Source organism: Balaenoptera physalus (genome assembly GCF_965194825.1).
Source record: "Balaenoptera physalus genome assembly, chromosome: 11".
Classification (NCBI taxonomy): domain Eukaryota; kingdom Metazoa; phylum Chordata; class Mammalia; order Artiodactyla; family Balaenopteridae; genus Balaenoptera; species Balaenoptera physalus.
Genome location: NC_138896.1, coordinates 40439657 through 40465734, shown reverse-complemented (window position 1 = coordinate 40465734; position 26078 = coordinate 40439657). Strand labels below are relative to the sequence as shown.

The window sequence follows — 26078 nt, the reverse complement described above, 5'->3', positions numbered from 1 at the left end:
TGTCGAGGCAGAGAGAAAAAGAAATTAGTACAAAAGGAAAGCAGCAGGTTTCTGACCCTAAAACTTTTGAGAAAATGTAGAAAAAAACATGGAAGCAATGGTTATCAATGTTTCTCTTTTCTTTTTTAAATTGAAGTATAACTGACCTACAACACTATGTTAGTTCCAGGCGTACAACATAGTGATTTGATATTTCTACACATTACAAAATGACCACGATGGTTATCAACATTTAAAAAACATGTAAATCTATTTTTCCTTATTTTCTTTTCTTACAAGGGTGATGCAAGCACACTTTATATGCTTCAAATATTACACAAATGCCTAATGCAGAAAACAGGTAAGAAACCTGAAAACTGAAGAGCTGAAAGTAATTGTGTGAAACCTGCCCTCTAAAGAGAACCACTGCTAGTGGTTTCCTCTTGAGCTCCTGGGCCTCTGAGCCTTCCTCGGCTTGTACATAAGTGCCTGAAGCCCACCAGCATCCCCATCTCCTGAAAAAATAGACATGAGCATCAGCTTCCAGAATTACCAGGATGGCTGACTTGTAATCAGTTATTTATTTTAAAATTTTTGTATAAAGTGATATATCTACAAAAAAGAAAATATTTTCTCAAAAAGAGGAAAATATAATCTCAACACAATCATTATTAACTTTTCAGTGTATTTAAATTTTTTTTTCAAATGCATGTTTTAAAATCCTCCATTATTTTTTTTCTTACAAAAATAACAAAAGATCATTGGTTAAAATTGGGAAAACAGAAGAAAGCATAAATAAGATAATTACCTGTAATCTTATAAACCAGAAGTAACTACTCTTAATACCTTAGTGCATTTGTTTTTCTTTCATCTTATTTGAAAAAGACACAGTTATTTGAGCAACTATAATTGGGATCATGCTTTAAGGTGCTCGGAATCCTCAGAGGCCCTGATGCAGTGCTGTTGTAAGGAACATGGACACTGAAGCTAGTATGCTGGGCTCCAATCACATCAATGGCTCTAATGAGCTGCACAGCTTTGGGCAAGTTACTGAACCTCTCTGTGCCCCACTTTCCTCATCTATAAAATAGAGATAATAAATAGTGCCTATCTCTCAAGTCTGTTGTGAGAGCTAATATGTAAAGCATTTGAACAATACCTGGGACAGAGTACATGCTGTAAGAGTTTGCTTTACTATTACTGTTGTTGTTGTTGCTTCTTTTCCGCTTCACATTGTTTCTTAAGCATTCTTCTCTGTTGTAAAAGTATGACATTTAATGGTTGCATTACATCGTAATATCTAGCATGGATGTAATGTCATTCACTTAACCATTTCCCTATCATTGGACATCAACAGTCTGCAATTTTAGTTATTATAAATAATGCTACACTTTAAAAAAAATCTGAACACTATAGGGCTTGTGATACTATCAAACAGCTTTCCAGAAGGATGTACCGATCCCCAATCCTGCTTTCGTGTGTTGGAAGGTCAGTCTTACCACACTCCTGCCAGCGCTGTTAACTTTTGTTTGTCATTGCCAATTCTTTAGGTGAAAACCAGTACCTCATCTTTGTTTTCACTTCAAATTCATATTTTAATGTAGTTCTAATTAGTGTATATACAATTCTATACCCTGTTTTCAGTCACCAACACGATCTCATAAGCACTTTCCCATGGTGTAGAGCTTTCGTAAGTATGCGTTTAACAGCTGCCTAACGTTCCATCAGATGAATGGACCTTAGATCACTTAACATTTGCTGACCTGTACATTTTAAGACCCAATTTTTCATCTGAAAAAGGCTCATCTGAAGGAAGGCTCATAGGCTTATTCCCATATTTCAGATTGTTTCATCAGGGTCAATTCTCAGCAGTGGGAGTACAGGTGAAAGGCTTGTTTGGATATTAATAGAGCAATGGTACCTTAAAAATTAGCATCACAAGTGTGTGACTCCCACCCGACAGAGTACTCTGAGGACAGGGCCAGCCACACCACTCACCTCTGTCTCTTTTTCAGGCCCCAGCACCGGCTGTCAAGGAGTCTATTTTTAATATCCCCCCACTGAATTTATTTATACTTAAGTTTATTGCATTCTTACCAAACACAAAGCAATTAAAAGCTGAAGGGCTATGAAATGCCCAGATCAACAGTGTGAGAGGCATGATGGCAAAGCATATACTAACAATAAAGGGAGAGGCTTTGGTAAATGAATTATATCTGTTTGCCAATTTACAACAGAAGTTAAATTAATATTACACTTTTCTAGAATATATTTTCCTTCAGAGCTAAAAGATTAAACCATGAGCCAACCATTAAAATCACCTCAATTTTTAGGTCAAAAGACATATATACAGACTTCCCTTGTGGCGCAGTGGTTAAGAATCCGCCTGCCAATGCTGAGGACATGGATGGGTTCGATCCCTGGTCCGGGAAGATCCCACATGCCGCAGAGTAACTTAAGCTCATGCACCACAACTACTGAGCCCGCACACCTAGAGCCTGTGCTCCGCAACAAGAGAAGCCACAGCAATGAGAAGCCCATGCACTGCAACAAAGAGTAGCCTCCACTTGCCTCAACTAGAGAAAGCCCATGTGCAGCAACAAAGACCCAACACAGCCAAAACAAAAAAAAAGGACATATACATGCAATAGTGATCTGAGATGAAAGAAAATGGCTCCTTGGGAGAAAGTCGCGTGCACCTGAAGGGTAACATGAATATAACTGGAAACTACTCCCATCACTCTACACTTACTATACAGCTCTGGAGGGAGGGGCTCACACAACCAAACCGACAGTTTTCTCTAACAGTATGAATAAGCACTGCAAGGAACAGCCATGGTCCTGCTCCCGCCTGAGGTTCGTGGCCAGCAGCGGGCCTAGCATTGTGGAGGCCTTGATCAATACCTGCTTGGGAGGATCCAATTTGGTTTTAGAATCAACAGGTCTTATTTTTATGGGCCGCATTTCTAAATGTTGACTATGTACCCAACTCTGGCTTCCTCTTAAACATTTCAAAATAGTACCTTTCACAAGTTCAAAAATGGACATCCTTCTGTTATTTCTTTTCGTTATCAGGCTCTCATTTGTGGTTCTGGGTAATGACCTACGGCACGGCCAGGGCCGGTTGTGGGGAGCTCTTTGGAGGCCATCTGGGGATAACTTACCAATGTTAACTGAGTCTTCCCAGTCTTCCAGCACTTCTGTGACAATGAGCACATAGACATACGTTCTGTGCTTCCTCTCCTGGTTCTGAAGGGCAAAGAGGGACAGAGAAAGAGTTTTTCCTTAAAGAGCTGAGATTATGTAAATGTCCAGAGAGCTTAGACCCAAGGATTCCTTTCACTTTTTATCGTCCTACAATCAGATATGGAATAGCACCAGCTGGCCTATTTAAAACATGCCACACTTGAATCTGAGGGTGAGCTCTTTGCCTGGGCTTCCAAAGCCAAGGCTTTACCCTCTTTTTTCCTTCTCTTTGCCCAAAGTGCAACTTCTCAAGAATACTGAGAAAAGGATTTGGGACCTCTTGAGAAAAAGGCACCAAGTAAATTTAACTAGCTAGAACACCAGAAAGAGAAGAGACTGTGGTGGGCAGGGGTCCCATCAAAGTGAGCAAGCTGATTATCTCACACATCTCCCCTCCTCCTACTAACCCTGCTCATCTTTAGTCCCTGATTTCCTACTTTCTCCAAATCTCTACTCCAGCCTATGTCCTTGTTTGTCTCTTGTGCTATAGCTACTTATCTTCCACTTCTCCTCTGTCTCCTCTACACTTATCTACCCCTCCTCACATCTTGGGAGGAGAGGAAGCGAGGCAGACATGGGAAAAACAATTCTAACAAATAATTCTAGTTGTTTGGAGGAGATTATGGGATTTTAAAAAGAACGCACATTATTCTCTGCTGGTGCTGCACTGTTTTGAAAACCTGGTGAAACAAAGATGGCATCTTTCCTAGATTAAGACTGCAATGGACAATGTTTATGTCCTCCCCCGCCCCCCAATTCATATGTTGAAATTCTAACCACCAAGGTAATAGTATTAGGAGGTAGGGGACAGTGGGAGGTGATTGGGTAATGACAGAAGACCCTCATGAATCGAATTAGTGCTCTTATAAAAGAGACCCCAGAGACATTCCCTCTTCTGCCATGTGAGAACACAGAGAGAAACCGCTGTCTATGAACCAGGAAGTGGGTCCTCACCAGACACTGAATCTGCTGGCATCTTGATCTTGGACTTCCTAGCTTCTAGAACTATGAGAAATCAATTTCTATTGTTTATAAGCCACCCAATTTCTGGTATTTCGTTACGGAAGCCTGAATGGCCCATGGTAAAGATATATGTGGTTATTAATATGATACCAATTGCACCAAAGATTTTAACAGACTTACCTCAAAAATTCCGACTAATCTTCCCAATGTCCCTTTTACTCCAGCCTGAAAAATAAAAAAGATTCATACATTGACATTGCTTACATTGCTGTCTCATTCTGAATCTTCTCTTTTTTTTAAAAATAAATTTATTTATTATTTTTGGCTGCGTTGGGTCTTTGTTGCTGCGCGCGGGCTTTCTCTAGTTGCAGCGAGCAGGGGCTACTCTTCCTTGTGGTACGTGGGCTTCTCATTGCAGTGGCTTCTCTTGTTGAGGAGCGTGGGCTCTAGGCGCACAGGCTTCAGTAGTTGTGGCTCGTGGGCTCAGTAGTTGTGGCTTGCGGGCTCTAGAGCGCAGGCTCAGTAGTTGTGGCACACAGGCTTAGCTGCTCCGTGGCATATGGGATCTTCCCGGACCAGGGCTTGAACCCGTGTCCCCTGCATTGGCAGGCGTATTCTTAACCACTGCACCACCAGGGAAGCCCTTCCGTGATTTTTGTTGTTGTTGTTCTTTTAAAATAGAAGTTATTCCTTTATTTACGTTTTGAACATTCTGAAAATATTTAAGTTCTTTGTCAGGTCATGCTATAAAATTCATTTTACCTGAAGTAAATTCATGTTCCAAGTGGTGAAGGGCTTACTTGTGACGCTGCTTTCACCAGGCTCTCCAGAGCCAGGTCTTAAAGTGAAAATTTAGGGTTCCTGCTTCAAGGTAATATAGGGAATACTGTAGATAGAGCCCCATCCTTTACTGTGCACTGCATCTGCTTCCTCTCCCTACCTAGGCCCGTATCTTTCTTTCTTTTTTTTATACAGAAGGTTCTTATTAATTACCTATTTTATACATATTAGTGTATATATGTCAATCCCAATCTCCCAATTCATCCCACCACCACCACCCTCACCACCACTTTCCCCCCTTGGTCCATACATTTGTTCTCTACATCTGCGTCTCTATTTCTGCCTTGCAAACCAGTTCATTTGTACCATTTTTCTAGATTCCACATACATGCATTAATTAATTTGTTTTTCTCTCTCTTACTTCACTCTGTATGACAGTCTCTATGTCCACCCACGTCTCTGCAAATGACCCAATTTCATTCCATTTTATGGCTGAGTACTATTCCATTGTATATATGTACCACATCTTCTTTATCCATTTGTCTGTCGATGGGCATTTAGGTTGCTTCCATGTCCTGGCTATTGTAAACAGTGGTGCAATGAACACGGGTGCATGTGTCTTTTTGAATTATGGTTTTCTCAGGGTATATGCCCAGTAGTGGGATTGCTGGGTGATAGGGTAATTCTATTTTTAGTTTCTTAAGGAACCTCCATACTGTTCTCCATAGTGGCTGTATCAATTTACATTCCCAACAACAGTGCAAGAGGGTTCCTTTTTCTCCACACCCTCTCCAGCATTCGTGGTTTGTAGATTTTCTGAGTTTGTAGATTTTCTGATGACGCCCATTCTAACCGGTGTGAGGTGATTACCTCACTGTAGCTTTGATTTGCATTTCTCTAATAATTAGTGATGTTGAGCAGCTCTTCATGTGCCTCTTGTTGGCCCGTATCTTTCTAAAAGTCTCAGCTCCTGGTGTCCTTTCCACTGGGTACTTGGCCTCCCCCTTACTCCAAGGGCTCCAGCCACCAGCCATGCAAGGCCACGCAGGCTGCAACTTTCCTCTGCTGTTCTGCAATTCTGCTCTGTTACTGACCTATGGAGGCATCCACTTTGCTTTTGAGTCAGGCTATGTCTTTTTAGCTTTTGCCTTTTATATCTGTCTCTGCTAGGAGTAGAGGGGGTGAGAGGTGAGGGAAAGATTTCCCTGGAAATGCCTGGGGGATGCAGTAACTTGTTTTCTATTACAACTGCCATGTTATTTTGTACAATACATTAAAAATTAAGGCAAATATACTTTCTAAAGACAGTAGGTGCTCAAAAAGTTTGTATAGAATGAACAAAAATTTAAAATAAGTACTCCAAAAGTTCTTTAGAGATATTCAATAATAGAAACAACAGAAGCCAATTTAAAGGCCTAGATTCCTAGGTGAGCTATATTTTGAAATTAATTTTTGCTAATTATCTGTCAAGGAATTAACTTTCCTTTCTCTTGCCAACATGCGTATTTCTTTTCCTATTCTTTTCCCCATGTGGCTTTTGGTCTACTTCAGTGGAAGTGTGTACCTTTTCTTATTTAAATTGCTTTTCTACGTTTTTAGAAATAATTGCACTCCACAGCCAGCTAAGACTAGCTAGACTGTACTTCATGAATTTACCAATGAAGCTGCCTGAACAAGTGGGACGAGCTGGCAGGCTGTCCTCATCTGGAAAGCCAATGCTGTACTCTGATCCTAGGCAGCCCAAACATGCTCAGATCAGCTCCTGAGATGTGTAACCTGTGCTGTTGCCACAGGCCTCCAATGACAGGGCCTGGGAGTAGAGCCATCAGGCTACGGGGGAGGGAGGCCCGCGGTGGGTTGGCGGAGGGGAGGCGGCACAAGGAAAGATTCATAGAGGTTCACAGAAGACATCATTCACATTTCTCTTCTGCAAAGTGGAGAAAGTTCTCTTCAGCAGTTACTGTTCAATTATTTACTTTTCTTAAAAGAAAACAAAAATGCAGAAAAGGAAATAATCTCCAAATTTTAAAGGCATAAATCAACTTAATATTATGACAATACAATATAATTTATTTAAAACTTTTAATTATAGTAATTTCTGCATTCAACACCAACATGTATCTGTGATTTACTCTGTGTCAGAGGCAGTTGGGAAAAGTATAAAAACATTTTTCTTAATGAAATAGATGCATTTTTATAGTCTAGAGTAAATCAAATAATGCTGTCATACTGAAATACACTGGCATTTATTTTCACTTCTAATTAATCTAATTAATCACTTCTAATCAACACTAGTTTTGTTTCTTAAATGTTTCTTTCAAGTTTTATTCTTGGAAGATCTACTTGGGAGAATTCTATCTAAGGTGATTTTACCAATGATTATCTATGGTAAAAAGCAAAGAAATATTCCTATATTTACCAGTTTTTAAAACTGGGCTTTAGCAGTTTTCTTAGGAGGAGGCTCCTCCTTTGTAAGAAAATGGATTTCAGTTCTTTAAAGCCCTAGTGCCGATAAGAGGAAGATTCCTCATAGACAAAGGTTCTCCAAGACAGAGTTCACTATAACCATTTTACTTTTTCACAATCTTCCACAGTCCAACTTTCATATCCTAGCTCTCTCTCAAATGCTGCCACAAGCAATTGGAGAGAAATATTTTTATCTCTCATATGATTCTTGCACGCAGGTTGGGGTAAGTGTCAGGGTCACATCTGACAGATATTTGGCTCAGACATTTGGGGATAAGATTTGATTCAGGGTATATGTAAGTTTGGTCCCGTCAGGTTACTGGTATAGACCTGTTTTTCTCAAAATCATATGAAAGCAGTTACAATTTCTGTCTGTATTGTCAAAAGCCCCTAATCCAGAGAAGTCTTTATTTAAAAGCCCATCTTAGCTAGTAGTAAGAATTCCAAATAAAATATCTACTGCCCTTCATTATTCAACTACATGCAAGTGAGTGCTTTCTTGAACTTCAAAGTATACAATATCAATTCTAATACTTGAGGTCTAGTTGACAGAAGTTACCTGAGTAACTGGCTACTTTTTAAAAAGGAAAAAAACACAAATGTCTTTTTTCCTTTTGGGGTGTTTTACTGAGATTGGAAGTATTGGGTTGGCTAAAAAGTTCCTTCGGTTTTTAAGTAAAAATAAAAGACACATTTTTCATTCTCACCAAGAACTTTATTGAATAATGTACTCACCATGTTGTTCCACTACTTTCTGCCATTTTTCAGGCAACTTCATAATTCCATCTTCCCAAAACATGTTTTTTTTTTTTAACATATTTATTGGGGTTTCCCAAAACTTTTTATCTTTTTGAGCAAAGAACTGTTCTACGTGCCTTTTACAGTCTTCCAGGGAACTGAAATTTTTTCCATTAAGAGAATTATGTAAAGACCGAAATAAACAGAAACCTGAACGTGCAATGTCTGGTGAATATGGTGGATGAATCAGAACTTCCCAGCCAAGCTGTAACAGTTTTTGCCTGGTCGTCAAAGAAACATGCAGTCTTGCGTTATCCTGATGGAAGATTATGCGTTTTCTGTTGACTAATTCCGGATGCTTTTCATCGAGTGCCGCTTTCAGTTGGTCTAACTGGGAGCAGTACTTGTTGGAATTAATCATTTGGTTTTCTGGAAGGAGCTTATAATAGAGGACTCCCTTCCAATCCCACCATATACACATCACCTTCTTTGGATGAAGACTGGCCTTTGGTGTGGTTGGTGGTGGTTCATTTCGCTTGCCCCAAGATCTCTTCCATTCCACATTATTGTACAGTATCCACTTTTCAACGCCCATCACAATTTGTTTTAAAAACGGAATGTTTTCGTTACGTTTAGGTAGAGAATCATGTGGAAATATGGTCAAGAAGGTTTTTTTCGGTTAACTTATGTGGAACCCAAACATCAAAGCGATTAACATAACCAAACTGGTGCAAATGATTTTCAACACTTGATTTGGACATTTTGAGTATGTCGGCTATCTCCCCCGTGGTATAACGTTGACTGTTCTCAGTTAATGTCTCGATTTAATCGCTATCAACTTCAACTGGTCTACCCGACTGTGGAGCATCGTCCAGCGAGAAATCTCCAGCATAAAACTTTGCAAACCACTTTTGACACGTTCAATCAGTCACAGCACCTTCTCCATACACTGCACAAATCTTTTTTTGTGTTTCAGTTGTGTTTTTACCTTTCTTGAAATAATAATGCATACTGTGCCAGAAATGTTGCTTTTTTTCTTCCATCTTCAATATTAAAATGGCTACACAAAAATTCACCAATTTTGATGTGTTTTTTTTTAATGCACGCGGATGTGACAGCTGCCACAATACAATCTAACAAATTTTTTTTTTAACGATTTATTTATTATTTATTTATTTTTGGCTGTGTCGGGTCTTAGTTGCGGCACACGGGATCTTTGTTGAGGCATGCAGGATCTTCATTGTGGTGCGCGGGCTTCTCTCTAATTGTGGCGTGCGGGTTTTCTCTCCTCTAGTTGTGGCGTACAGGCTCCAGGGCGTGTGGGCTCTATAGTTGTGGCACACGGGTTCCAGAGCGTGTAGGCTCTGTAGTTTGCGGCACGCGGGCTCTAGTTGAGGCACGTGAACTCAGTAGTTGTGGCACGTGAGCTTAGTTGCCCCACGACATGTGGGATCTTAATTCCCTGACCAGGGATTGAACCTGCATCCCCTGCATTGCAAGGCAGATTCTTTACCACTGGACCACCAGGGAAGTCCCAACAAAATTGTTTTGAACGAAGTTAAAGATAACTAAGCGCTACTACAGCCATCTTACAGAAAAAACCGAACAAACTTTTTGGCCAACCCTGTATTTATCTGTAAAGGGCTGGACTGACCAGGGATACTCCAGTACCCCCTCTTTCCCTCTAGCAGTCTCCCGGGGTGTGTAGTTGAGGCCTAGGCAGAGGCACTGATGTGATGGGCCTTTGAACCTGCCCCTAAAATGATCTCCTACCACAAAGATCCCTGGCTTTGTTGCTTAGTTTGGATGGGCATAAAGTGGACCATCACCTTCTGAAACCAATTTTTTCACTCTCAGGTGGATATGGTGGCAGACACAGATGGCTATCTAGCCCACAAGAATTCTCCCTTCCTCCTTGCTACCAGTAAGACCCAGATTCTGTTCAGGTGAGAGCTATGGCACACTTGGAACCGCATAGGGAGTTCTGCTGCCCTCTGCGGTGACAGGTTTAGGGGTGCTGTGTATGACCCAATTCTGGGTCAGTGGTTCCTGAGAGGATGTTTGTTGGAAGCTTCTAAAAAAGATTTCCCATCATGATAAAAAGAGCTGTACAAAAAGAAACCCTATTCCTCCTTGCTTGTCAGGTGGGGACCTGAAACTTGGAACTGCAACAGTCATCTTGTGATCATAAGGGTAAGGCCTAGAAAATCAATAAGAAGTGAACCAAAGTCCTGACAGCTGAGCTGCTGAAGCAACAGGGTAATGGCCAATCCCTGGACCTCTTATGTGAGAAAAATAATTAGTGATGTTAAAGCTACTTTTAGTCAGGTATGCTGGCACCTGTATCTGAAAGCTTCCTGCTACTTCCCTTGATTTAAAAGGCAGCTCTCTGAGGAAGACTGCATATCCCAAAAGAAAAATTCTGTACATTCAGGGAGCTGTAGTATAAAATCTTCCTCTATTAAAGCAATAAGCCCAGGCCCAAAAGGAGCTCAGGGGAACAACTCTAATGCAAGTGTCTATATGAGGAAACATATGAACAAAAATATATGGTCTTCAATACATATAACTTTCTGGTATCCACCAAACTTGTCAGTTATAGAAGGAAAGAATCACAGTGAAGACAGATGGAAGTAGATGAGAAGACAGTTTAAGTCCACTGAAATCCCATCTCAAGGTTTTTTGTTTTGCTTTTTAAATGAAATATTTCAAATATCAAAAAAGTAAAGAAAATAATAAACATTCAGGTAGTCAGGTAGTCACTAACCAGCTTTGTCAAATGGTAATGTATCATTTTGTGTCATTTTTTTTCTTAAGAAATAAAACTACTAGTACAACAGAAGCCTCTTGTGTATTCCCCACCTCCTGCCAGAGGTAACTAACTACTACTCACCTAAATTTGGTTTTTATCATTCGATTGTATGTTTTTACACTTCTACTACTTAGGGATATATCCACTAGTAATGGTATATAGTATTTCCTGCATGTTTCTCTACTTGATTAAAAAAAAGGATTATAAAGTCTGCAACTTTTTCCTCTTCAATATCATGTTTCTGACTTTTAGCTATATTGATACATGTGGTCTTAGTTAATTCATTCTAACTCTTGATCAATAATTTTAAGAATTTATCACAATTTATTAATCTGTTCACTTGTTGGTAGACATTTAGTCATGCTATTATAAAAAACATCGCCAAAAAAAGAACTTCTCTTACAGATATCCTTGTTACTTACCATGTGTGGGAGTTTCTCCAAGATCTATAACTAAATGTCAAATTTCTGAATCACAGGGTAAAAGTACCTCCAATTTTCCCACTTATTATCACGTTACTCTCTGCAGTAGATCAGCTGCAGAAATGGCTGCAATTCTCTACCTCCCCCTGTATCCATGTCCTTTTTTTCCCGGCCGTGCTGCGCAGCTTGTGGGATCTTAGTTTAGTTTCACTGCCCTCAGCAGTGAAAGTGCGGAGTCCTAACCACTGGACCACCAGGGAACTCCCTGTCACCATATCCTTTGAAGTGTAATTTTGCAGTTCTTCCTATCAAGAGATAGAATCTATTTACCCACCCCTGGCCTTGTGACTTGCTTTGGCCAACAAAATGCAGAAGGATGGTGTACCAGTTCCAAGCCTTGGCCTCAAGAGGCCTTACAGTTTCCACTTTTTCTCTTGGAACTCTGCCACTGCCATGTGAGCTAGTCTCCTAAAGGATGAAAGACCAGTCTCAGCTGAGGATATCACAAAGCAGCCTACAGCCAGCTAACCTCCAAAGTGAGATAGCCTAGCCAAGATCAGCACAGCTTCCAACTCAACGCAGAGCTGGCTATAGATAACTGAGTAGTCCAGCTGATACGAGAAGCTGACCCATGGGCTTGTGAGCAATAATCAATACTTGCTTTTTTTAAAAACAATTAATTTATTTTATTTATTTATTTTTGGCCGCATTGGGTCTTCGTTGCTGTGCGCAGGCTTTCTCTAGTTGTGGAGAGTGGGGGTTACTCTTCGTTGCGATGCACGGGCTTCTCACTGCGGTGGCTTCTCTTGTGGCGGAGGACGGGCTCTAGAGCGCAGGCTCAGTAGTTGTGGCACACGGGCTCAGTAGTTGTGGCTCACGGGCTCTAGAGCGCAGTCTCAGTAGTTGTGGCGCATGTTGCTCCATGGCATGTGGGATCTTCCCGGACCAGGGCTCGAACCCATGTCCCCTGCATTGGTAGGTGGATTCTTAACCACTGTGCCACCAGGGAAGCCAATACTTACTTTTTAAGCCAATGAATTTTGGGATAGTTTGTTTTACAGCAACAACTAACTGACATATTCTCCAAGTATAGAGGCAGTATACAAGTTCTTGTACCTTGTACCTCTTGTTCCTCTTTAACACTGATGCTTGTTATCAGCTTTTTTAAAATTGTGGGTCAATACAGTGAGTGTAAAATTATAATGCATAATTTAAAAATTGAAATCGTGCACTTTTCCTATGTTTAATTAACATTCAGATTTCTTCGTCTGGGAATTCATACTCTTTATCCATTTTTCTTATGTGTTCATTGACCATCTTAATGATCTTCAGAAATTATTTATATCTTATCTTCTGTGGTAAATATTTTCTCCCAATCTGTCTTTTATCTTTACTTTCGATGTCCTTTGCTAAACATGTTTTTACCAGACATTGCTGATTTTACTTCTCTTTTCCTTTGTGTGTGTGTTTAATGTCTTTTTAAGAAACATGAAAAAAAAAAAAAAAAACATGTCCCCATCCCCATGGCATAAAGTTAGTCTCTCGTATTTTTTCTATGATCCAGCAAAATAAATTGGGGAATTTATTCCCAAGTAGCCAGAAGAGTCCCATGGATATTACTTTGTTTTACTAATATAGTTGTTAATTTATGTATGAATATCACATGGTTTTAACTAATATAGCTTTATCTTAATACCTGGAAAGGTAGTCTCTGCCTCTGTTCTTTTTCAAACACTTCAAAGCCATTTTTGTACCTTTATTCTTCTACACGAATTTCAAAAATCAGTTTTTCAGATCTCTTGAAAAATCCTTTGGGGATGTTTACTTTTATTTTTGAATTTTGGGGTTAATTCGAGAAAAACTCACATCTTTACAATATTTACTCTTTTCATTCAAGAATAGACTCTCCATTTACTCAGGTCTTTTTAAATTCCTTTAATGAAGTTTTATTATTTTTATTGTAAAGATCCTGCACTCTGTTAGTCTACAGCAAGGTATTTCAGTTTTAGTATAGTTTTTTAAAAAATAAATTTATTTATTTATTTATTTATTTTTGGCTGAGTTGGGTGTTTGTTGCTGCGTGCGGGCTTTCTCTAGTTGCGGTGAGCAGGGGCTACCTTTCGTTGCGGTGTGCAGGCTTCTCATTGCAGTGGCTTCTCTTGTTGCGGAGCATGGGCTCTAGGCACGCGGGCTTCAGTAGCTGTGGCACGCGGGCTCAGTAGTTGTGGCTCATGGGCTCTAGAGCACAGGCTCAGTAGTTGTAGTGCACGGGCTTAGTTGCTCCGCGGCATGTGGGATCTTCCCCGAACAGGGCTCGAACCTGTGTCCCCTGCATTGGCAGGCGGATTCTTAACCACTGCGCCACCAGGGAAGCCCTTTAGTATAGTTTTGTTGCTATTGTGAATAATGTATATTTTTTTAAAGTTGCATATTTTCTAGTTGATTATCACTTGTTTAAAGAAACATTGCTGGTTTCTGCATACTGATCCTTTGTCTTGCAACCTTTTTAAATGCTTTTTCTAGTTCTACTAGTTTCTATTGTGTTTCTTTGGTTTTTTATAATTAATGGTCACACCATCTGCAAATAATGACAATCTGCTTCTTCCTTTTGAATCTTTATTTTTGTCTTACGGCAGTGGATAGGACCCCAGTTCAATAACAAACGGCAGCATGATAGCAATCATAACTGTCTTATTCCTGTCTGCCATAGGAATACTTTGAAAATTTCAAAAATATAATGTTTGCTGTAGGTTTTATTACTCTATCAACTTAAGGAATTTCCTTTTATTTTATGTTTGCTAACAGTTTTTAAGATGAAAGGGTACTGAATTTTAATAAATAATTTTTCTTCATTTACTGAGATGATAATTTTATCTGTTTTAAACTCTTACTGAAGTAAATTACATAAACATATTTTCCAAGACTGAACTATCCTTGTACTCTTGGGATAACCCAGTTGTGTGATATTTTGACAAAGCATTAGATTCTATTTGCTGTTATTTTACTTAGGATTTTCATGTTCATAGGTCAGAATTTACTGTTCTTTCTACTTTTAAGTATCAAGATCAGGGGTCAGCAAACTATGGCCCACGGGCCAAATCTGCCCTGCCATCGGTTTTTGTAAATAAAGTTTTACTGGAACATAGCCATGGTAATTCATTTAAGTGTTGTCTATGAGGGTGTTCGCATTACAACAGCAGAGTTGAATATTTGTGACAGAGACCATATGGCTTCTATATCTCAAGTATTTATTATCTGGCCCTTTATAGAAAAAGTATGCTGCTTGCTGAATCAAGATCATACTGGCCTTACAAGAGGTGTGTAGTTATCCTTCTCTGGAATAGTTCTTTAAGGTAAGAATATATATTTTTGGAAATTTTGGTAAAATTCACCTCGTCTGATCTTGGAATCTTTTTGCTGGGGAGAGTGGTGATTACCACTTAATTTCTATAAGGATTAATGATCTACATATAGGCTTTCTAATTTTTCTTAAGTAAATTTGGGTAGTTTTTCCTAGAAAATTTTTATCGAAGTTTTCAAATTTTTTTGTTTGCAGCTTTTCATAGCATTCTCTTAATTTAAAAATCTCTATTATATCTGTGGTTATTTCCTTTTTTATTGCTTATTTGTTGCTTTCTCTCTTGTTTCCTTTATGGATTCAGTGAGAGGTTTGTCTATTTTATTAGACAAATAAAAATAACCCACTTTTGGTTTTGTTGATCATTTCTATTTTCCCCCATTAATTCATGCTCTTTTCCTTGTTATTTTCATCCTTTTACTTCCTTTGAGAGTATCCTGTTGTTTTTCTGCTAGTTTCTTGAATTGACTGCTTAGTTTATTTAATGTCTATTTTGCTTTCTAATAAAATCTTCTAGGGCTCAAAGTGAATGAGCTGCATCCGTAAGTCATGATATGAAGTTTCATGATATGAACTTTCATAATTGTTCAGCTCTATTTGCTTACTAGTTTTTGTGATTTGTGCTTTAACTCAAGGATTATTTAGAACATTTTTTTCTGTTTCCAAGTATGTTTCTCTGTCAAGCTGGCTCTATTATTGATTTCTAATTTTACTGCACTGTATCACAGTATGTATAGTCTATATTATGGATGTTCTGGGATTTTTAATACCTCTTTTTAATACCTCTTTTATAGTCTGTATTATGGATGCTCTGGGATTTTTAATACCTCTTTTATGGCTTAACATAGGGTTACTTTTTTATAATTCTTTCATGTGTGCTTAAAAATTTACATATTTTTTCTTGGATGCAAGATTATTCCTCAATATAGCTATTTGATCAACCCTATTAATTGTGTTACTCAATCCTTTTTTTTGCTGCTTTTTCTATCAGTTTCTAAATGAGATGTTTTAAAGTCTTCAATATGGCTGGAGATTTGTCAGCTTTTCCCCATAACTCTGTCAGTTTTGCTTTATGCCGATGAAGAGCTTGCCAGGTGCACACAAGTTCATGACTGCTATCTTGTCTTGGCAGATTGTTCCTTTTACCAATATTAAATGTTCCTCTTGTCCCTTTAAGGTTTTTCACCTAAACTCTATTTTGCCTGATATTATAATTACTATCTCAGTTTTCTTATGGTTAGTATTTGCCTGATATATCTTTTTCCAGCCCTTCATTCTTAGTCATTCAGTATTACTGTGTTTGAAAACAACATATGGCAAGTTTTTTTTTTCTTTTAAAATCTAAGTACGTGTCTATTAATTAGTCAGTGTAACTAAATATAATCAAGTTACATTTATTGTGATTTAACCTGGAAACTTAGCTTTAATACTGAGCCACATGGGGTCCCTTGGAGATAAGTTAGAATCAGAATCCTTAAATTTACTTCCTGTGTAGCAAGCTCTGCACTAGGCAGTTTGCGTTTGTAAGTTCACTGAATTAAGAGGAAGCTGTTAAGTGGCACTTTAGCCAGATAAGTTAGACCTGTCCAGGTCCAGTGGCTGTTGGTAGTTTAAAGACTGAGGAGTCTCTAGAGGCAAGGATTGCACTTAATATTTGCTGAAGCCACTGTGAATTGTATTGGAGTCAATGGAATATACTTCCTAATGACTAAAAATCCTTTCCTGGAATGTGGAGCTGGATGGGAAAGCAAATACATCTGTTTTGGAAGAGTCATCTGGAATCAATTCATTTAGCAGAAGGCGACTGGCTCCTATCCCAGTAATTCAGTCTCTACTCAGGTTTCCAATAGAAACCAGCTCAAATACAGTACTATAGTCTCTAACTGGGCAGATTCTAATCTCCACATCAGACCACCGAATTAACTATTCATCAGTGTGTAGCATTCAATTATGTGTGATAATGTAGACAGATAAATTGAGTAAAAAGATATCTTTTTTTAATTCCAATGTTTAAAAACAACAGCTGAAAGATAATTTAGGAGTAGTTATTTGCAGTAAGAGAGCTAACCTTTAAATTTGGTTCTCCTAATAAGCTTAAAATAAATAATAAATAAAATATCAATTCCTTGATTTAAAAAGTGATTCTTTTAAAAGCTGCTAGTGTTTAAGATAAATCATAAATAAAAATGATTTAATTTATAAACACATGACCTACCTGCGTTATTTTTGATGGAGGATATATCTATTGAAAGAAAGATACTTCTATTTAGTATCTTAGATGATTAGCTTAAACAAATAAAAATATTTATAGCATTACTTCAGAGTCAAAGGAAAAGAGGAGATATAATTCTAAAAATAATTTTAAAACCTGTTAACGTACAGGCACACTTTGTTTTATTGTGCTTTGCAGATGTGTTTTCTTTACAAACTGAAGGTTTGTTGGCATCCCTGCGTCAAGCAAGCCTATCAGTACCATTTTTCCAAGAGTATTTGCTCACTTTGTGTCTCTGTGTCACATTTTGGTAATTCTCAAAATATTACAAACTTTTTCATTATTATTATATTTGTTATGGTGATCTGTGATCTTTGATGTTCTGCAACTCGCTGAAGGCTCAGATGGTTAGCATCTTTTAGCAATAAAATATTTAAGGCATGTACATTGTTTTTTTAGGCACAATGCCACTGTACACTTAACAGACTACAGTACAGTATAAATATAACTTTTACATGCACTGGGAAACCAAAAATTTGTGTGACTCGCTTTATTGCGCTATTTGTTTTACTGCATGGTCCAGAACCAAACCCACAACATCTCCGAGGTGTGCCTGTAGTGGTATACTGACTAAGCACAGTATCTCTTCTTTCTCCTAAGACCTCATTAAAATGGAAGTAGAGGAATACGACTGGAAAGGAGGTACTGGAAGAAAGGAGATTTCAAAAAAAATTCCAAGAAGGTGCAAAGTGATGAATGAGGGTTGAAAGATGAAGAAAAGCAAAAGAAGCCAGCTTAGCTTCCAGACTCTGGAGAGATTCAAGGATAGGATATGGCAGGAACACAGAGAGTGAGAAGGGGTCCTGAAAGCCAAAGGTCTAAATACCAAACAACTATCCCCATACATGGAGAACGGTCTGGACCCAGGCGTCTATCACCCAGACAACTCTGCGGGCTCTAATCGAAGCAGAAAAACAGAAAAACTGGAAAGAACCACTGTAGCTTATATGTCTATACACATCCCCAGAATAAAGCCCTCCTATTGTGGCACTCTTTTAGAAAGGTCCTGGCACAACTGCTCCACTTCCCTCCAGGTCACTCTATATACCCACCCATTTACACAGAGCTCCCACTCAGCGCTGCTACTGCCTCAACCCTAACTGTGATGAGACAACCATGGGCCATGAGACATACAAGGAAAGTTGCCAAAAGAAAGATAAAAATAAGTTAATGAAAATTGGCTCTGGTCAAAAGAAAAATTCAAGAAACAGAAGAAAACTTGGGGAAAATTAGTTATCCTTTAAAGAAATTAGAGAAGCTATGGCATGCTAAGCAAGCACAAAATGTATGTAAAAGCAAACAAGAATAAATATGGTATCTTAGACCTTAAAAGTATGACTGCTGAAATAAAACACTGATTAGAAGAGTTAGAAGATAAGTCAATGAAACTTCCCAAAACATATAAAAGAAAACAAGGAGATGAAAAATATGACCAAAAAAGAATAAGAGTAAAGGCTCAGTCTAGAGGGTCTAATATTTAATTAATAGAAATTACAGACAAATCAATGAGATACTTCAAAACCTCAGGGGTAAAGAGACAGAAAAAATAGGTGATCTCCAGAGGAATAAGAACCAAACTGGTATCAGACTTATATCCATAATATTGATAATAATACTCTTAATTTTAAGCAACAGTGATTTTCAAAAAAAAAATTCTATTTAGCAAAACCTGCAGTGAGACAGTGAAAGTGTGAGGCAAGAAATAAGATATTACCTACTGGGTGTTTTTCCTTAGGGAATTACTTAAGGAATGTTTCTTTTCATTCAAAGTCTTCCAGTCCTATTTTATTTTTGAGCCGTGTACCATGAACAAATATTATTTTGATAGAATTTTAGAACTCAAGGGGGAAAAATATCTTTTACGACATTCTATCAATAGATGGATAGGTGTATTTATTATGCTCGACTCCCTCAGTCTTAATTTCCTTCTGTAATAACCAACACATAAGGAAACACTGAATCTTAGCAAACTACTGGGCAGATAAGAGTGGAGTGAATGGAAAAGCATCAACAAGAAGAAGTGAAACCTGTGAGGAAAGTAAAGGAATCTCTGCCTAGCCCCCCGACACACTCCCTGTAAACGCCCCTGACACACACACACAGTCCTACTAAACTCTGCATGCTTGAAGCAGAGGTTAAACAGTCAGCAGAACTCTAACCTTGTAGGGTATGGGGAACAGGGGTCCTGCAAGATGAATCAGTTTATAAGGAGCGAGCTTGTCAGGCTGGTGTAGTATGGGTCACTGCTGAGGCAGATGAGCTGGAGAAGCTATTGTCATGAAGAAAAGACCGTTTCTAAGGAGAAGATTCATAATCATCAGAAGCATTTATTTCAGTTATTAACTACCAAACAAACTCAGACTTCACTCTAAGAATGAGCACTCAGAGAAAAGTGAAACATATGGAAAGATACTAGTTCAAAAAAAGGGAACCAATCTGATGATTTAAGAAACAGGGTTATTCCAAGAAAAAACTAATTCTTATTCAGTAAGATTCAAGATGCTACAATTAGAAAAAAAAAAAAGGCAAGCTGTCACAAATACAGAGCAATGTGAAAACAGAAAACAGTTCTTAAATAACATCACCATTATTATTAGCAAACTAATAACCCTAAAAAGGCAATCAATGGTTAACCAGATACAGCAGAAAACTAGAGATATAGAAGGCCAAAATTTGAAGAATTCTCCCAGCACAGAGTAAAAATGCAGAGATCAAAATTATCACAAAAGATAAGGGGGACTTCCCTGGTGGTGTAGTGGTTAAGAATCCGCCTGCCAGTGCAGGGGAGATGGGTTTGATCCCTAGTCTGGGAAGATCCGACGTGCCACGGAGCAACTAAGCCGTGCGCCACAACTACTGAGCCCACATGCCACAACTACTGAAGCCCGCACACCAGAGGCCATGCTCCACAACAAGAGAAGCCACCGCAATGAGAAGCCTGCACATCGCAAAAAAAGTAGCCCCCGCTCGCCACAACTAGAGAAAGCTTGCGCTCAGCAATGAAGACCCAATGCAGCCAAAAATAAATAAATAAAAATAAAAAATAAATTAAAAAAAAGATAAGGGAATACAATGTCATAGGAGTTTTAGCAGAAAAAAATGAAACTGATGAAGATGGGGTAATAATTGAAGAAGAAAAGATACGAATCTCCATACCAAAAGGGCTTGCCAAATAGGAGGCATATTCCAGTGACATCTCTGTGCCAAGAATAAGAAGAAAAGTTTTCATGTGTTTACATAGGTGAAAATATTTTTGATACCAGACTTTTCCTCTATAACACCCAATGCCTGAAGTCAAGAGTACTGAGGAAAAAGATTATTCAAGGAGTCTAATAATTAGGCAAACCATTCATATGTGAAGAAAAAAATTTTTATCAAACATGTAATAACTCTCGTATTTTTCTCATAAATAATTATCAACTGGGGCTTCCCTGGTGGCACAGTGGTTGAGAATCCACCTTCTAATGCAGGGGACACAGGTTTGAGCCCTGGTCTGGGAAGATCCCTCATGCCGTGGAGCAAATAAGCCCGTGTGCCACAACTACTGAGCTTATGCTCTAGAGCCTGCGAGCCACAACTATTGAGCCCGTGTGCTGCAACTACTGAAGCCCACGTGCATAGAGCCCCTGCTCTGCAACAAGAGAAGCCACCGCAATGAGAAGCCCGCACACTGCAATGAAGAATAGCCCCCGCTATTAACTAGAGAAAGCCCGTGCGCAGCAACGAAGACCCAACACAGCCAAAAATAATAAAATAAATAAATTTATTAAAAAAAAGAATTACCAACTGGTTGACTATAGTCCTCATTATAACTCACCACCAAAGGTAAACAATTGAACTGAACCACCTGGTCAGTGTTATAGTAACAGATAATACTTTTATTATTTTTTTAAAATAAATTTATTTATTTATTTATTTATTTTGGCTGCTGTTGGGTCTTCTTTCTCTGGTTGTGTCGAGCAGGGGCTTACTCTTTGTTGCGGTGCTCGGGCTTCTCATTGCGGTGGCTTCTCTTGTTGCGGAGCATGGGCTCTAGGCACGCGGGCTTCAGTAATTGCAGCACGCAGGCTCAGTAGTTGTGGCCCACGGGCTCTCAAGCACAGGCTCAGTTGTTGTGGCGCACGAGCTTAGTTGCTCCATGGCATGTGGGATCTTCCCGGACCAGGGCTTGGACCTGTATCCCCTGCATTGGCAGGCAGATTCTTAATCACTGCATTACCAGGGAAGACCAATACTTTTATTTTTTGAAATTCCAAGTTTGCTCCCTTGATCTATTGCAAGGGCAAAAGTAGACAAGAAACCAGGTCTCAAAGCATGCTCTGGAGCATTATCATTGGCCAATAAGTCATTAGTCAACCAATAATGCATGAGAAAAAAAGCACACAAGAAAGAAGAATATACTGGAGGCAAGGAGGGAAAGCGAGAAAATATATGTGATTAATGAAAGCAATAAAAATTATTGGTCTTAAATTTAAATAATTATTGTTGATATGGTTGTTATCAATGTAACAAATAACTTTTTGTATTTTCAAGAATAATATCTTATTAATAATGATAATCTATACCTAAAGTTACAAACTGAAACAAATGAGAGCTGGGCAATAAAAGGATACTAGCTATGTGTGTGTGTGAGTAGACTGTTTTATCTGGTTGGAAAAATAAATACCTGTTCAAATGTGTTATTTAAAAGTAAAGGAGACTTCTAGTTTCTGGTCCAGCATGTAAGGAGCTTAGAAGGTCCCACACTGTCACAACAACAAATAAAAAGCTGAACAAACTGAAAAAATAACAACTATTCTTAGATTTATCAGAAAAGTGAAGCCAAAGGGCAAACAACTGCCCTCAAATTGGAGAGACAGCCAAATCAGAGAATCTCAATTTACCAGAGCAGAAACCACCAAGGGAAGGGAGTGAGGGGTGGGGTGGAAGAAAACCTAAACTGTAACTGATCATTCACTGGAGGTTCAAGGACAAGCCTAAAATCTTCAAGGGGGGCCACCATGCTTTTCGTGTGTTTTACCTCCAGGAGCTTTACCCAGGTTTTCATAGTGAATACTGGACAAAAATCCCCTCCTGCTTCTGGAGAGGAGAAAAATAGCCATTTTTATATACTCTGTAACATTTTGCTCTTCTTAACAAAGACTGACTTCAAGAGAAACTAGTTTACCAGAGCCTAATCTATTGGGGTTTTATCAGAGTCTAGCCAACCTGGGAGAAGGGAAATACCCAATTCCAGCCCCACCATCCATCCTGTCCCATCTTAAGTGGGGGTGGGAGGGCGAGGAACTGGAACTACTAAGAAGCACTTTTGAAGTTCATAGCCCAAGGACACAGGCTCACTGAAAGATGGAGACCTAATCACAGGACTATAGAATGCACAACTTACCACTATACTACTAAAGGCCTATTACCACAGCTCCTTACATCCAGTCATCATGTTCAGCTTTCAACAAAAAATTACTCTTACTAAAAGGAAAAAACACATTTTGAAGACACAGAAAAGCATCAGAAGCAGACTTAGATATGGCAGGGATGCTAAAATTATCAGGCCATGAAAAAACAACCATGATTAATATGCTAAGGATTCTAATGGAAAAAGTAAGAAACAATGGCTAATACAAGCAGAGAGATAGAAATTCTAAGAAAGAATAAAAAAGTAATGCTACAGATCAAACACACACTGTCAACAGAAATGAAGAATATCGTTGATGGGCTCATTAGCAGACTAGACATGGCTGAGAAAAGAAACCTTGAACTTGAGCATACGTCAAGAGAAACTTTCAAAACTGAAATGCAAAGAAAAAATACTGGGGAATAAAAGCACACAGAACAGAATGTCCAAGCACTGTGGGACAACTATAAAAAGTATAATACTGTATAATGGCAATATCAGAAGAAGACAAAGGAACAGAAGCAATATCTGAAGCAATAACGACTGAGAATTTCCCCAAATTAATGTCAGACACAAAACCACAGATCTAGAAAACTCAATCAGGATAAATACACAAAAAGCTATATCTAGCTGGACATACTATATTCAAATTGCAGAAAATCAAACATAAAGAAAAAAAATCTCAAAAGAAGCCAGAGGAGGGTGGGAAACAGCTTACCTATAGAGGAACAAAGTTTATAATTATATCCAACTTCTCCTCAGAAACCATCCAAACGAGAAGAGAATGGAGTGAAATATTTTAACATGTTGAAAAGAAAAAACCATCAACCTAGGTATTCTTTAAAGTGAAGACAAAATAAAGACTTTTTTAGACAAACCAAAGTCGAGAGAATTTGCTGCCGACAGACCTGTCTTGAAAGAAGTGTTAAAAGGAGTTCTTTAGCGAGAAGGAAAATGACAGAGATTAGAGACTCAGATTTACACAAAGAAAGGAAAAGCATTAGAGACGGAATAAGAAAGTAAAATAAAATCTTTATTTTTCTTACTCTTAATTGTGCTAACAGACAATAGTTTGTTAAAAATAATAACAGCAGGACTTCTCTGGTGGTCCAGTGGTTAAGAATCCATCTTGCAATTCAGGGGACGCCAGTTCGATCCCTGGTTGGGGAACTAAGATCCCACATGCCGCAGGACAACTAAGCCTGCGCGTCACAACTAGAGAGCAAGCGTGCCACAACTACAGAGCCCACGGGCGTCACAACTAGAGAGAAGCCCGCACACTGCAACGAAGAGCCGGCAATGCTGCAACGAAAGATCCCATGTGCTGCAACTAAAACTTGACACAGCCAAAAAATAAATAAATAAATATAAAAAAAAAATAACAGTGACACTGTATTCAACTATGTATGCACAGACATATGCATGAGGATAAGTGAAATGAATCACAGCAACGACAGAAGGGAGGGGAGGGAGGCATTAGGACTATTTTGTATTATAAGGTACTTGCATAACCTGTAAAGTGGTATAGTGTTATTTGAAAGTGGACTTGGATCAGTTGTAAATGTATATTGCAAGCTCTAGGGCAATCACTAAAAAAGAAGCATAACTGTTATGTTAAGAAAGGAGAGAAAATGGAATAATTTATTATAAAGTACTCAACTTTATAATACACACAAAAGGCAGAAAAGGGCGGAAGACACAAACAGAAACAAAGAATAAGGGTAACAAATAGAAAACAGTATCAAACATGGTAGCTATTAATTCAAGTATATCAATAATCACTTTAAGCATCAATGACCTAAATATATCAATTAAAAGCCAGATTGTCAGGAAGGACCAAAAAATAATATGTTGTCTCCAAGAAACCCACTTTAAATATAAAAACACATATAGATTAAAAGTAAAGGGATGGAGAAAGATATACCATGTTAACACAAATCTAAGGAAAACGTAAGTATCTATATTAATTTCAGAGAGAGCAGATTTCAGAGCAAGGAAAATTATCAAGGATAAAGAGTATTTACATAATGCTTCATAAGAGTGTTATTACATAAGGGGTCAATTCTCCAGGAAGAGGGCACAATGATCCTTAAAAGTACATGCATCTAACAACAGAGCACCAAAATATGTGAGGCAAAAATTGATAGAACTGCAAGGAGAAGCAGATGAATCCACTGTTACTGTTGGGTGACTTCAACACTCCTCTACCAGAAATGGACAGATCAGCAGGCAGACAGGCAATCAGATATAATTGATACTTATTGACTACTTAATCCAATAACAGCAGAATACACATTCTTCTCAATTTCACATGGCACAGTCACCAAGACAGACAACATTATGGGCCATAAATGACACCTTAACAAATTAAAAAGTATAGAAATCATACAATATATGTTTTCAGATCACAATGGGATCATGTGAGAAATCTTTAACAGGAAAGGTAGCTGCAAAATCCAAAATACTTGGAAATTAAACAACACAATTCTAAAAAACACATAGGTCAAAGAAGAAATCACAGGGAAATTTTAAAACACTCTGAATTAAATGAACATAAATACACAACTTACCAAAATTTGTGGGAGGCAACAAGTAACAGTGCTTAAAGGTAAATTTATAGCACTGAATGCATATATTAGGTAGAAAAAAAAATCTAAAACCAATAATCTAAGCTTCCACTTTAGAAAATGAAGAGCAAATTAAATCCAAAGAAAGCAAAAGAAAATAAGCAACAAAATTTGGTAGAAATCAATGAATTTCAAAACAGAAGACCAATAGAGAAAAAACAAAAAAACTAAAAGCTGATTCTTTGGAAAGATCAATACAACCAAGTTTCTAACAGGGCAAACCAAGGAAAAAAGAAGACACAAATTACTAATATCAGAAATTAAAGAGAGGACATCACTACAAATCCCATGGACATCAAAAGGATAATAAAGGAATAAAATAAATCAAGGAATACTATATCCACAATTCAATAACCTAGATGAAACAGACCAAGCCCTTGAGAGATACAATCTGCCAAAAATCACACAATGGACAACCTAAATAGGCCTATGTCTATTAAAGAAATTGAATCAATAATTAATAATCTTCCAAAACAGAAAGCATCAGGCCCAGATGGGTACACTGATGAATTCTACCAAACATTTAAGGAAGAAATCATACCAATTCTCTATAATCTCTTCCAGAAGACAGAAGCAGAGAAAATACTTCTAAACTCATTCTATGAAGCCATCTTTACCCTAATACCAAAACCAGACAAAGACATTACAAGAAAAGAAAACTATAGGTAATATCTCTCATGAACACAGATGTAAAAATCCTCAACTAAATGTTAGCAAGTTGAATCCAACAATGTACTGATATTAAAAAAAAGTATACACCACAAGCAAGTGGGATTTATCCCATGTATGCAAGGCTGGCTCCACATAAAAATCAATTAATGTAATCCATCACATCAACAGGCTAAGGAAGAAAAATCACATGATCATATGAATAGCTGCAGAAAAACCACATGAAAAAGTTCACCTATTTATGATAAAAAAAACCTCTCAGTAAATGAGGAATAGAGCTTGATAAAACTTGGTAAAGAACATCTAAAAAACAAAATCTACAGTTAACATCAAAATGAATGGTGGAAACTAAAA

The 26078-nt window shown here is 38.1% G+C and overlaps 1 protein-coding gene and 1 long non-coding RNA gene across 3 annotated transcripts in view; one reads left to right on the top strand and one right to left on the bottom strand.

Annotated features, from left to right (window-relative positions):
* Window positions 1-26078, bottom strand: part of NUDT3 (nudix hydrolase 3) — a 117395-nt gene that overhangs the window by 1765 nt on the left and 89552 nt on the right. For both annotated transcript variants that reach the window (XM_082415077.1, XM_082415078.1), the window contains 2 exons: window positions 4369-4413; window positions 3144-3228 (listed from right to left, as the gene is read on the bottom strand). In XM_082415077.1, the coding sequence (XP_082271203.1) occupies window positions 3144-3228; window positions 4369-4413 (130 nt within the window). The remainder of the gene's footprint in view (window positions 1-3143; window positions 3229-4368; window positions 4414-26078) is intronic.
* Window positions 9-26078, top strand: LOC309638761. The gene is made up of 2 exons (XR_014251262.1): window positions 9-340; window positions 8290-26078. It is a non-coding gene; the product is annotated as an uncharacterized lncRNA (long non-coding RNA).